Source organism: Mustela putorius, unplaced genomic scaffold (genome assembly GCF_011764305.1).
Source record: "Mustela putorius furo isolate JIRA1106 unplaced genomic scaffold, ASM1176430v1.1 tig00000874_pilon_pilon_pilon, whole genome shotgun sequence".
In the NCBI taxonomy this organism is placed as follows: Eukaryota; Metazoa; Chordata; class Mammalia; order Carnivora; family Mustelidae; genus Mustela; species Mustela putorius.
In genome coordinates, this window is record NW_025421505.1 from 1,838,925 (window position 1) to 1,852,432 (window position 13,508).

The 13,508-nt window shown below is 50.2% G+C and overlaps 1 protein-coding gene across 1 annotated transcript in view; it reads left to right on the forward strand.

Annotated features, from left to right (window-relative positions):
- Positions 1-13,508, forward strand: part of JAG1 (jagged canonical Notch ligand 1) — a 36,174-nt gene that overhangs the window by 14,666 nt on the left and 8,000 nt on the right. Inside the window, exons 4-15 of the mRNA XM_004751569.3 lie at positions 728-982; positions 2,781-2,841; positions 7,033-7,163; positions 7,468-7,587; positions 8,041-8,154; positions 9,560-9,673; positions 10,262-10,375; positions 10,788-10,834; positions 11,177-11,350; positions 11,767-11,917; positions 12,721-12,885; positions 13,355-13,468. Coding sequence (XP_004751626.2) covers positions 728-982; positions 2,781-2,841; positions 7,033-7,163; positions 7,468-7,587; positions 8,041-8,154; positions 9,560-9,673; positions 10,262-10,375; positions 10,788-10,834; positions 11,177-11,350; positions 11,767-11,917; positions 12,721-12,885; positions 13,355-13,468 — 1,560 coding nt within the window. The remainder of the gene's footprint in view (positions 1-727; positions 983-2,780; positions 2,842-7,032; positions 7,164-7,467; positions 7,588-8,040; positions 8,155-9,559; positions 9,674-10,261; positions 10,376-10,787; positions 10,835-11,176; positions 11,351-11,766; positions 11,918-12,720; positions 12,886-13,354; positions 13,469-13,508) is intronic.

The following is a 13,508-nucleotide window of genomic DNA, read 5'->3' on the forward strand; positions in this document are numbered from 1 at the left end:
TAACCTTTACCTGGAACCAGGTGCTTTCTATAATATGTAAAGGGCTTTTGCAAATGGCCAACGATGCAATAGAACACTTGGCAAAGGAGAGAAACCGGTCACAGTTCACAGGAACAGCTACAGGTGGCTTTGTAACCACGTGGAAGGGTGCTCACCATCCCTTAATTAAATGCCAATTAAAGTAAGAGCTGCTGCTTTCCCTATCAGGCAGAGATCAGAAAGTTGGATAACCTGTGCAATGTTGGCATCGCCATCAGGAAACCCAGTTTCCTGTTCAGGTGGAAAGACAGGCCGGCGGGGCTTCACTCACAGTAGTTTGGGGCTGGCTGGGGATGGACGCGGATCGGGTGTGCTTCCGTTTCTAGAAGGTCTCTTACTGCTAGAACCATGCACGCGGGCAGATGGGTACAGAGATGTTCGGTGTGGCTCTGCTGAATTGTAAAAGGTCAAAATAAGTATCGCAACTAGTAAACGTGTTTCGTCATATTCTGGGATGGGGAAATACTACACACCCGTTAAAAAGGTCGTTGCCTCTGGGGAGGGGGCCAGCCCTTGCACTTGTCTGCCTTTTTTTTTTTTTGTCTGCCCTTTTGTACTGTTTCCATTTTGCATGGTGTGCATTTGTGTCCATTATTAAAAAGAGGCAAAATGGTCAGGGGAGAAGGCTTTGATGTGAATGTTAACGTAATCATTGCTTTTTGATTTTTATTTATCTTTTTGCTTCCAGAACCTGACAGCATTATTGAAAAGGCTTCGCACTCGGGCATGATAAACCCCAGCAGGCAGTGGCAGACGCTGAAGCAGAACACAGGGGTTGCCCACTTTGAATATCAGATCCGTGTCACCTGTGACGACTATTACTACGGCTTTGGCTGCAATAAGTTCTGCCGACCCCGAGATGACTTCTTTGGACACTATGCCTGCGACCAGAATGGCAACAAAACGTGCATGGAGGGCTGGATGGGCCCAGAATGTAACAGAGGTGTGTGGGCCTGTGCTGGGTGGGTTATAATCACTGCTGAGTGGCTGTCGCCATTGGAGTCACGTTCTCTCCCCATCTAGTCAAGTGTCTGTCTCGGGTTGCGGGTTGTGGGGAGTGTTTGGTGTTTGGGCTGTTTTCTAGGCCTGAGGACCAAAGATGCTATTGGTGCCCCCTACATACATACATACATACATACACACACACACACACACACGCTATTGGTGCCCCCTACATACATACATACATACATACACACACACACACACACACCCTCCCACGCACTGTGCTAGCTGCTAACAGCTCACAGCTGTTCCTTCTCTAGAGCACTAGCCTTGGCCAAACAGCCACTCCATGCCTCTTCCTTCTAGCTCACAGTGTATGAATGACTGGATGGGGGTACAGAGGCCAGCGCCCCTCCCACACTCCTGTGCTACAGTTCACACTCCAGGGGTTCCCCTGGGATTAGGCTGAAGCCAGACTCCAGCTGAGACCCTTGCTCAGCTCTCTCCCCTGCCCCATCTGCTGCCTTCAGCTCCCTTCTGTACCCCGATCCCTGTCTCAGGCTCTGCTTCTAAGAAACCTGACTCAAAACAGATGCCAAATGGGACAGGGTTAGCTCCATGCCCCAACTCGTGATCTTGTAGGAAATGATGACCCCTGAGCTCAGGGTGGCTTCTTGGCAAGGCTTCATGGGGCATTGAGGGGGCAGGGGAGAGTGGTGAACCTGAGCTTTCAGACCCATCACAGCCATGTAAGCTTGCAGATGTACTTTCGGCTGTCCCAGCCCTTCCTGGGATTCAGGGAGTTAACTGCATAGTCACAGATGCTCACATCATCATCTGTGGTTTGTACCTTTACAAACCTTCTAATTCATAGCAAATGGGTAATTTTAGTTGACCAGGGTAGGCCCTCACGAACCATGACTGCATTCTGCTTCTTTCACCTAATTTGGTAAATTCTTTCAGGATGTACTCAAATTAAAAAGGGAGTTTTTGAATTGTGACTGAAAGGCAGGACAAAGAGGAATTTGCAGGTCTCCTGAGCTTTTCTTAAATCACTAGAGTTCTAAAAGGATGGCATTTCTGGGATCCAAATGAAAGAATTGGCAAATGTACTTAAAGTAGTTGGTGTTCTAAAAATCAGTAACAACTACTTAAAAACCATGTTTAGTATTTTTTACCACGTGTTTAAATTTGTTTTATAACTGAGGCAGAATTGCTTTGCAAGGATACTTTGTAAAAGTACCACCCGATCTGGCCCCCGGATTAGCCTGCCAGATGAAGCCAGCCCAATTGGCTTTGTTAGTCCCATGGGATGTTTGAGCCATCAGGCCTTTCAGGGGGTGGGGGGGTGGGGCTTAAGGAGGCTGTGACTCCTCTGAATGTGCCCTCATGGGACAGAGTGGTTGAGATGAGGAAGGATCATGGCTCCTGTTCTTTTGGAGAGGGTGGGAATTGACAGGGAGCAGGGTAGCTATTGTTGAGAGAGATTGGATGAAGACCCCTCCCACCCGACCCCCACTCCCATCCACTTGCCTGCGTTTTGTCCCTGAGTAGTATCATGTTTTGAAGATCTGCTAGCATGGCCTTGAAGTTTAAAGCTGGATTTGCTATTTGGGCACCTCCCATCTTCCTCTCCTTACAATGGACTTGACATGAGATCTCTTCGAGTCGTGGATTTTGTAGGCTTCATGTGCTAGGCCGTTCTCGACGGTGGTGGTGCAAGAAACAGTGTGCTTAACTCATCTTTGTGTTTGTTTTTGTTTTCTTTTTTTTTTTTTTGTTTTGTTTTTTTGCAGCTATTTGCCGACAGGGCTGTAGTCTCAAGCATGGGTCTTGCAAACTCCCAGGTGACTGCAGGTAAATGACTAAACTTTTTAAAAAATATTAATCTTTTAGTGCCAGAGAGGGACTGAATTTATTGTGAATATGCCTCTTTTTCTTAGGAGGACAAGAAAGCTTTAAAAAAAAAAAAAAACAAATAAGCACATCCGAAGCTTATTAAATTATACCAGCTGTCTGGTGGAATGTGCACACTTCTCTCTTGGAAGAGAAGAAAAAAAAAAAAACTCTTTTGGGCATAGTCAGTGACTTCATGTATTAACTGTTCTGTAAATTGATAACACGTTTTTATAATCTTCCTCTTAAAGTGCTAATGGATGAGATGGAGGGATGTGGGTTTCTTGGAGTCTGTCTCCTCCCCCAGCCTGGTTTCCCATCTCCCAGCCCTCCCCCACTTTTCCCATCACTAGGGGACAGCGGAGCATTCTTTAGAATGGGATTAGTACAATCTCCTGGCCCCTTTGCAGGCGGGAGCCAGGCCGGTGCTGAGAGGTTAATGGCTGCGCTGGAATCTTGTCAGTTGAGCCTGATGAATGTAGACTTTTGCTGCTGGCCTTTGAAGTCTGTTCTTTTATGGTCCCGGACAATGCAGAAGCCAAACCGAGACCCACCCCGACTGCTTCGTGATTACAGTTTTTGGAACCTTCTTGAAATGGACATGATGCCAATTTGGGAAGAGGCTTGTGTCAGGAAATGGTGTTGGTGGCTGTGGCATTTTGACACAGTCTCACACTTCACTCTCCCTCCTCCCAGAGCTGAAGGATTAGCAGATTGAGGGGGCCACTGAAAGGATCCTTGGGGCCTATCACTTTTGCCGTAGAAGCCCCCCTGGTTTGAGCCAAGGGAGGCTTATGAAACCGTCTGAACCAGTGTTATCTCAAACTCCCATTTCCTGGTGCTGTTAAGATGCAGAGCCTGATCCCATAGGTCTGGGTGGGCCCCAGTCTCTGCCTTTCTGTCAAGGGTCCCCCCCCCCCATCCTGTGACCCCACTCTTGCTGGTGGGACCATACTTTGGGCATTGCTGCCCCAAACTTCAGTGCCCATGTCAGTAATTTCCCGAATTAACAGAGAAAGTATTGAAATGCTGATTCCTGGGTGCCACCTCACACCCACTGAATCCCGGGCCAGGGTCTGGCCCAGGAATCTGTATCTTGGAGAGCCCCCCCCAAAGGATCATGCTGCTCAGTGTATCTGGTAGACTGCAGCTTTAGGAAGAATTCTCGGCAGAGGGTCGGAGCGGGGGTGGTTTCCTCTGTGGCAGCTCTCCTACCGCATCTGTTGCTCTCCTATGCAGCCAGGGGAGGGGAAGCGGGGCACTGAGCTCAGAGGCCTGACTGAAGTCAGAACTAAGGCAGCAGGAAGTAAAATGAAACCAGGTTGATCTGGAATTGTGTCTTCCTGCACTTCAGAGAGAAGCTTATTTTCTGGAAGGATGGGGTTGGGAGGGGGATGTTCTCATCCTCCGCCCCATTGGTGGAAGCGGAGCATGTAATTGACAGCACTGCTGTCAAAAGTCCGAGCAGGAATCCACCTGCCTTCACCCTCCTTAATTAAGGATGTTGTAGAGAAAGTCAGGTCAGCAGCACTCTTAGCCTCTCTGGGCCTGCTCCGCGCTCAGATGAGTATCAGTGGAGACCGACTGCGATTTCTGCTACTGTCATCAGAATGGGCTAGCCACTGCACAGGGGAGGGCACTCCCAGCCGGAACAACAGGCTTTGTTTCCAGAATTTAGCCCTTTCTCTTTCGAAGTCTTCCCTCCCACTCCCTGCCCAGACACGCACTGGTGCCCTTATTTACTTAAGGTGCGATTTTCCCACACATCATTTGCATAGTCTCCTAGCCCATCTTGTTCTGCCTACCTTGAAAGAAAATCAAAACAGAACCTTCTAGCTGAGGAAGTTCAGGTTGTGTCCCGCTCCCAAAATAGTTGAATGGCGAGTTACCTGTAAGCTGTCTTACGGATTATGTATTACAGAGGAGGTGTTTTTGATTGTTTGTTTGTTTTTTTTTTTTTTTTTCCATATTCCCATATGAGAAAACTTCATTGGTTTTGTCGTTCCCAAGTAGACTTAGATTCCTTCTCCTGGGTGCACATGCTTGCTTTATTGCAAGCCTGCCAATAATATCAAACTTAATGATGAATCATCGTAGGAGGAAAGTCACTTCAAATTCTCATGAGAACCTTAATCATATATTATTAAGCTGGGATAACTTTGTGGATGCCTCTTTTAGGGTCAGTATTTTTATTTGTTTTCTTTTGAAGTCATCCATGGCCTCTTGTGGTTTCTTCTTTATGCTTGGGGATCCAGCTCTCATTAATTAGGAGGTGAGGTTGGGTCCTCAGCTGCCTCTTCTTGCTTTTATTAGGCAAATTGAAGAGGTGTAGCCATCCATAATTTGGAAGGGAGTAAGAAAGACAGTAAGAATCCTGCTATTTCCAAATCAGCTCCCTCTTAATATCTTTCAAGCTAAGCTAATCAATCTTTTATTGAATGAAACCCCTCCCCCCACTCCCGCTTATCTAGGTGTCCCTCTGTTTAAAAAAAACTGCAGGATTTATTTTTTTTCTTACTGCTCTGAATGATCACAGTCATTCAGACTGCCGCTCTGTTTTACATAAAGCTGAACCCTCCGTCTGATTAAGTTTAAACCACGTATTCTGGTTGTTCTTTGAGTTGGGTGTGGATGGCTTGTTTGTGGAAGTTAGGAAGTGGTTAGTCAGTGTTCTCAGGGGTTAAGTTGACTCTTGGCCGTGGGTGATTAGCTATTAGTGGGATCCCTATAATTTTCCCATGATAAGGATTAGCTAGCCTGCCTCTGGCTCTCTGGAAACGGAAAGCCTTCCCTTCTTGAGGGTGCCTGTTTTGCAGAGTTATTACTGAGTGGCTCGGGGTGGGGGAGGGCGCTGGTAGTTCTTACTGTGGCTTTTCCCAGGTCCTGTTCTAAAAGTGCTCTGCCCATCCCTGTTTCACGCTCACCCCCTCCGGCACCAGGCTTTGCTTTCTCCTGTTTGTCAAAGCTTGAGTTTTGAGAGGGTGGTTAAAGTTTCCAAGGGCTTGAAACTTGAGGGGGGGGAGGGTGGCTGCTGAGACCCTGCCCTCTCCCCCACCTCAGGTGAAGGTTTATGTTTGTGTTTTTGTTGGGGGATCAAAGGCACCATTTGGCCTCCAAAGAGTACGATTAATGAGGCGCTTATAAAGGAAACTTGACTCTGTTTCCCAATACTAGATAAACTGGGTTGACCTTTTTCTTCCCTCCCTAAAGTGAGAAATAAGTATGAAATGAATTAGTGTGAGCAGCCCCGGTAGTCGGTCATAAATTATCTATGGGATTGGTTCCAAGTGCTGTGGCTTTCCTCACTCTCCTGTGGGTTCCGAGACCTGTACTGCCTCTTTGCCAGAGGAGGGTGCGCACCCCCCCCCATACCCTCCCCCTTTGATTTCCTAAAGCCTCAGGAGGCGGCTTCCTGCCACCCTGGGTGTCTTGTTGCATTTTTGCGCACTGGGGTCGTGACTTGCTGTTTAGACAAAGAGCTGGGCTGCTGTGGAAACGCTCCTGACGGGCCGCCTTTGCGAAGACTTTCACATGGCTCTTGTCACCCCAGAGTCCTTCCGTGGCCTCCATAGCTGACCGGGCGAACTGATTTATTCCACGCCCCCACCCTCGCCCAGCCCTGTGAGCCTGAGAAGAGAGTGGCTTTGTGAGGGCAGCCCCCGCCGGCCTCTCCCCAGACAGCCCTGCTTTTGTCACGAGTCGCCTGGGAGAGGACCTCAGCCCAACCACCAAAAATGTTTGTTTAGACAGAGCCCCCGCACAAACCTTGCAAGTCTGACTGTCCTATCACCACAAAAATGAATAAATAAATAAATAAATAAATAAGAGAAAAGAAAGAAGGAAGACTGGAAGTGGCTGGACTTCTTTTTTTTTTTTTCTTAAATATTTTATTTATTTATTTGCAACAGAGAGAGACAGATCACAAGTAGGCAGAGAGGCAGGCAGAGAGATCAGCAGAGAGCCTGATGCGGGGCTTGATCCCAGGATCCTGGGATCATGACCTGAGCCAAAGGCAGAGGCTTGAACCCACTGAGCCACCCAGGCGCCCCTGGAAACACCTGGACTTATTCTTAACCTTGCATTTAAATAGCGCAGATTTCCCCGAATGTTCTAAGGACTAAAGGGGGGCATGTGTGCGCGGTCTGTCCCCAGGTGCCAGTATGGCTGGCAGGGCCTGTACTGTGACAAGTGCATCCCACACCCTGGCTGCGTCCATGGCACCTGTAACGAGCCCTGGCAGTGCCTCTGTGAGACCAACTGGGGTGGCCAGCTCTGCGACAAAGGTACACTCCCAGGGGACTGGACCGGGGCGGGAGGCAGGATGGTGGCGGCACAGCCGAACTGAAGGGGTGGGGCAGCTGTACTCCGGATTTTACTTTGATTTATTTTTATTTGTAGAGGCTTTTCATTCTGAATCTCTTAGAATTTGCCTTTAACTTGTGGTTTGGGATTTTTTTTTTTTTTCTGGTTTTATTTTTCAAAAGAGGACTGGCTGGTGGGGGTGGGTGGGGGGAGCACTAGAAACAGGGCCGCTCAGCAGCCTGTATGGCCCGCTCTGAGCCGCTGACCTCCCCGGGTCTCTGGCAGATCTCAACTATTGCGGGACCCGCCAGCCCTGTCTCAACGGGGGAACCTGCAGCAACACGGGTCCCGACAAGTACCAGTGTTCGTGCCCTGAGGGCTATTCGGGATCCAACTGTGAAATCGGTAAGTGGTCCAGGTGGCACAAGAGCCCTTCATTTAATTTTCGGGTACACTCAGCTTAAGAAATAACAGCACACTTTAAGGAGTTGTTAAAGGATGAAAACGGCCTTGGAAGCAAAGTCTTGTCATCCCAGCAGTTCTGTGGGTCTTTGAGACCTCCTGCAAGCAGCGTAAGGGTCTCCCAGCTGGTGATGCTGCCTAGCATGGGGGATGGAGGGGCTGTTTGCCGCACGGTGACCCCAGCCCTGAAATGCCTTGGGATGTGGCCGCAGACACTTGGGAGAGAGAGGCCTTCCTTCTCCCATAGACTCAGCAGGGTTATACAGCACATGCTTGCTTTCATTTTTCTGAAGTGAGCTGGAGCTGGTGGCCCAGGCGTGGGACTTGGCTGCAGGGAGAGGACAGAGGTGGCCCCAAGCGGGAGTCCCTTGCTGACTGCTCTCCTGGTTTTTGCAGCGGAGCACGCGTGCCTGTCTGACCCCTGCCACAATAGAGGTAGCTGCAGGGAGACCTCGCTGGGGTTTGAGTGTGAGTGTTCTCCGGGCTGGACGGGCCCCACGTGTTCCACAAGTAAGTCTGGGCTTTGGCCTGTCTTTTCCTGAGGATCGCTGTATTGAGATACGTGGGTTGGGGGCTGGGACCTGGGCTGGGTTCATTGTCAGGTCTCTGTGACGGGTCTGTCCTGGTGGGAGGGGCCCGGCTTGGGCTTCTAGCCTTGACACCGGGAGTCTCCCTGCTTCCTCATCCTAAGTTAGTTCCTGGAGGAAACTTCTGCGTGGATACCTCTGTCCTTGTGTGCTCCCTGGAGCTCGGCCTTCTCTGAATCGAGTCCTAGTTCTCCTTGCAGCCATGGAGAAGCTGCCTGCAGGGAAGCTGTCACCTTTGAATTTGGTCATGGGGGGTAGGGGGCCCCCAGAGAGGAAGCTACAGTGCAGAGTTGTTGTGGCTGCAAGGCCTGGCTGCATGGGAGAACCGCCAGGGGGCTGGACTGGACCCTGTAGATGTGGTATTCCCAGTTTGCCTTCGGGATCAAGGAGTCCACATTCTTTTTTTTTTTTTTAGATTTTATTTATTTATTTGACAGACAGAGATCACGAGTAGGCAGAGAAGCAGGCAGAGAGAGAGAGGGAAGCAGGTTCCCTGCCAAGCAGAGAGCCCGATGCGGGGCTCGATCCCAGGACCCTGAGATCATGACCTGAGTTGAAGGCAGAAGCTTAATCCACTGAGCCACCCAGGTGCCCCTAAGGAGTCCACATTCTTAAACAAGCACCTGGGTTTCTGAGGTGCAACCAGGCCCGAGAACCACTGTTGTCAGCACCCTGACAGCCTGGTGAAGAACGGGGGTTTGGGGGTCAGGCCACCGGGGCTGGCCCTGTGGCCCTGCCTGCCTCTTGCAGGATGGATCATTACCCCCACTCCCTCTCTGTGTCCTCTTGATATGGGGCAGGAGAATTCCCATGTCTTCTGAATGTGAAGAACCCATTAGCAGATTCAGAGAGCGAGCCTGCTCCTTCATAAGTGGGCAGCGGATGAAGGAAGAGGCCACTGTAGTCCCGGGCAGAAGTGGGGGTGGGGACCCCAGCTGCGTCATTTTGGGAAAGCTCTGTGAGCTAATAAGAATGAAGTTTTCTACCAGTGAAGACTTCTTTTTCCTTGCCTTTTCTTAGCCACCCTTGAGACATGCTGAAACTTTTCTTTAAAAATCAAAGGTGGGCAGAGCTAGATGTCCCGTGTTACCAGTGGGATGATGCTCTGGGGATCCAGCTGGCTTTCCCTGCTGCTTAGGTTGGGGATTAAATGAACTGGGGCAGTGGAGGATTTAAAGCTAAAATCGGGCCTTACCGTCACAGCAGTCCCTTAGAGCAGGTGTCTGGCTCTTAAGTGAAGGCTCCTCATGTGAGGGTTGGCATTAAATGATCTAATTGTCAAAGGGACGGAGATTAAATTGCCAGCCCTTTTCCCTTTTGTCCAACAGACATTGATGACTGTTCTCCAAATAACTGTTCCCACGGGGGCACCTGCCAGGACTTGGTTAATGGATTCAAGTGCGTGTGCCCACCCCAGTGGACTGGCAAAACGTGCCAGTTAGGTAAGGAAATTCCTGCATCAGGGTTGGCTTTGATGAGCCGGGCTGTTGAGGAAGATGAGCCTGTGGGTAGTGGTGTGGGTTTGCACACCATCGTGTTAAAAAGTAATTTATTGTCAAGAGTCCACCGGGCCTGGGAGAGAGAACTCGAATGCAAATGGCCTAGCTCTTTTAGGCCCTGTGGGAAAGTCATGAGATTCCTTGAACCATGTCAATCGTCTGTCTGAGGAGCGTTCAGCTGCGTTGCAAACTGGGATGGTCTCATGAGGAATGAGCTGTCTGCATTCTTCCTGCCACATTTAAATCCCAGCAACTAGGCTGCACTGAGTTCAGCACAGCAGTGCCTGGTGGCTTTCTGCTCTCCTATTGGAGGCCAGTTGTTAACCAGCAGCCGGAAAGTTATCAATTAGCATTCCTTATTGGGTAATGGCTAGGGAGCGGGATCAGCTGTTCCAAATAGTGGGAACCTAGTATCTGATTTAGCTAGGTTATTAAAATGTCTCCTGGTTCAGAGAAACTATCAATAGGGCTGGGGGCGGGGGAATTGGGGGTAAATCTCCATTTCTCACTGCCCCTCCACATTTCTTTCAGATGCAAATGAATGCGAGGCCAAACCTTGTGTAAATGCCAAATCCTGTAAGAATCTGATCGCAAGCTACTACTGTGATTGCCTCCCAGGCTGGACGGGTCAGAATTGTGACATAAGTGAGTACCTTTGTTTCAATTTTGATTTCTGTGAAACTTTGGTACTGAAGGCTTTCTAGGCCTGTATGTCCGCTCCAGCTCGAAGTGTGGTAAAAGGAGAACCTCGGAGAGGCAGTATTTTTGGAGAGGGAGGGATCAGTGCAGAAGGGAAAACCTGGCACTTTATCAGGCTCCTTAGCCGGTAAAACAGCCATGTGCTGATAAGGTGGCTCAAACAATGATGTGAAGTTCACTTGCTCAGTCTGGAGGAATGAGGGAGGGTTCCCACCCAGTGTAATAACCTTATGCCAGGGGAAGCATACAGGAACTCTGATTTGAGGCTTTTATCTGTCCTGAGCAGAGAACACTTTTCAATTAAGCCCAACTTCAATGGAAATTGCCTCTTTAATATGATGACTTGTTTATTTTTCAGATATTAATGACTGCCTTGGCCAGTGTCAGAATGACGCCTCCTGTCGGGTACGTAAATCTTAGCTTAAAGATGAAAACCTTACTGATTGACACGAATCTGTAAGGTGTATGTGACCCTGGGAGAGCTTGGTCCCTGTGAGATTTAAAAATGCAGGTGGAGAGTGATTCTCTGGACATTTCACTTGGGCTCATGTTACCCACCCCAGCCTCTTGGGAGCCATGTCGAAGGCCTGCACATAGAAATTCCTCTCAAACATTTCGAGAGGCTGGGCACTGAGCGATCTCCGCGGATCAGCGGAACCGCGGCAGTCACGCAGGACTGCCGCAGCCCTGTTTGTGGAGTGCAGAGAAAAAAGCATGTGTTTCTCCCCCCTCCTTCTCCTCTTCCAGGATTTGGTTAATGGTTATCGCTGTATCTGTCCACCTGGCTATGCAGGCGATCACTGTGAGAGGGAGGTCGATGAATGCGCCAGCAACCCCTGTTTGAATGGGGGTCACTGTCAGAATGAAATCAACAGATTCCAGTGTCTGTGTCCCACTGGTTTCTCTGGAAACCTCTGTCAGGTGAGCGATGCTAGAACCTCCATATGCCAAGTTTCTACAGCAGGGCTCCCTCCTCTTGCTGCCCCCTCCTCTGCTCCCTCTCCTATCCCCTTCCCTTCTTACTCTGGAGTCGCCATGAAGTCGGTTAACATCCAGTGACCAGGGACTTCTAGGTGACTGCAGGTAGAAGGACACCGAGGAGTGGTTTTCTTCCTAGTGTCAGCAGCCTGTCGATTTGACTTTGTGCCCCTGACCTCTCCCACTCCGCCCTGTTTTGCCCGTGCATCCCTGCACAGTCTCTGGGACATAACTGTATCATGTAGGGTGTTCTCCTAATGGAAGGAGGTGAAGGGGTCTGATTCCAGCGCCTGCCGCCCCAGAGCAGTTATAATCACAGCTCCGTTTCCTCTCCCCCTTCCCTGCTCCTGGCCCCGCAGCTGGACGTAGATTATTGCGAGCCCAATCCCTGCCAGAACGGCGCCCACTGCTACAACCGTGCCAGTGACTATTTCTGCAAGTGTCCCGAGGACTACGAGGGCAAGAACTGCTCCCACCTTAAAGACCACTGTCGCACCACTCCCTGCGAAGGTACCTCCCCTGCCTGCTGCCCTGCATGGCTGCTGCCTCTTGCCCCATTGGCCGCTGCCCCTTGATATTCTCAGAGGCCGTTCAGATGAGATGGAGAGACCCTAACCTGACTGCTTAGGGAAGCCAGAACATGTGGAAGCCGTTTATTCAGGCTCCGCCGGTAGTAGAGCCAGGTCCCCAGGTAGCTCAGGGGCGAGCATACCTGTTCTGGTTTGCAGCACAGAGATGGCCCTCAAAGCAGCACTGCCAGAACTTTCTGCAGCTGTGGAAATGTCTGCTATCTGCACTGTCGGGTATGGTAGCCCCAGGAGCCTTGAGTGTGACTGGTACAACTAGAAAGGGGGACTTTACTTAATTTTAATTCACCTAAATAGCCACACGTGTCTCGGGGCTGTTATAGTAGGTGACACAGCTTTACAGGTTCTTTGGTCCTTCCTGCTAGCTTATGTATGATTACATAGGAAATGAAGCTGTCCAGCTTCCTTTAGCAAGCTTCTGCCAGGCTGAGGAGATGTCACAGGGAGGAGAGGGCCCACAGACATGTAGGCTTCTTAGCCACCTCAGGGGAAAATGCCTTAAAAACAAACAAAATTCTGTCTGCCTGGAGTTTCAACTTTGCCTGTCACAGTGTGACGTGGCCCACTGCCAGAGTCTCAGCCCCAAGGTGCCTCTTGACTTCTTACCCTCATGAACCAAAGGGTGCCTGTCTCCAGGAAAGCAAGCTTGGTGTAGGTCCTCAGCTTAGGAATGCCATGTCTCTCGGGGGTCCGTGGCCGTGATCTAATCCCGAGTCTGTCTTCTAGTGATTGACAGCTGCACAGTGGCCATGGCTTCCAACGACACACCTGAGGGGGTGCGGTATATTTCCTCGAACGTCTGTGGTCCCCACGGGAAGTGCAAGAGTCAGTCGGGAGGCAAATTCACCTGTGACTGTAACAAAGGCTTCACTGGAACATACTGCCATGAAAGTAAGACCCCTCTCGGGGGATGGGGCAGGGTGCCCCCTCACCCCGCCTCTGCCCAGCTCGGGGAGCATTTGAGCTTGAGTCATTACAGTTGAGGCCAGCGAGGCTTCCCAGTCAACCCAAGGCCCGAGACCAAGTTAGGTTTAATTTATGAGCTCACTGACGCCTCTGACCCTTCAGCACACTTATGTTCTGGAATCTGACTAGTTTGGGTGGTCCCGCTTTTCCGTAGGAATTTTTTCCCAGCTCCCTCCAAGCAGCTTAGTCTCTGAGGCACTGAGACAGACAAGGCATCCTCTGGAGTCTTCTGCCTGATGAACAGCCTGTTGAACTCGAGAAAGGGTCCTGATGGAGTTGAGAATGTGGAGATAGCCCCTGGCCCCTCATTTTCTCAGGAGGTGGTCCTGAGACCAGTGCCTGGCTATGGCGTCGGGTGTCCTTTACTCACCAGCTTTTTGTCTTCGTTTCACAGATATTAACGACTGTGAGAGCAACCCCTGTAAAAATGGTGGCACTTGCATCGATGGGGTCAACTCCTACAAGTGCATCTGCAGTGATGGCTGGGAGGGGGCCTACTGTGAAACCAGTGAGTGTGTGGTCTTTTCTGGGCCAGACAGCTCTGGGAT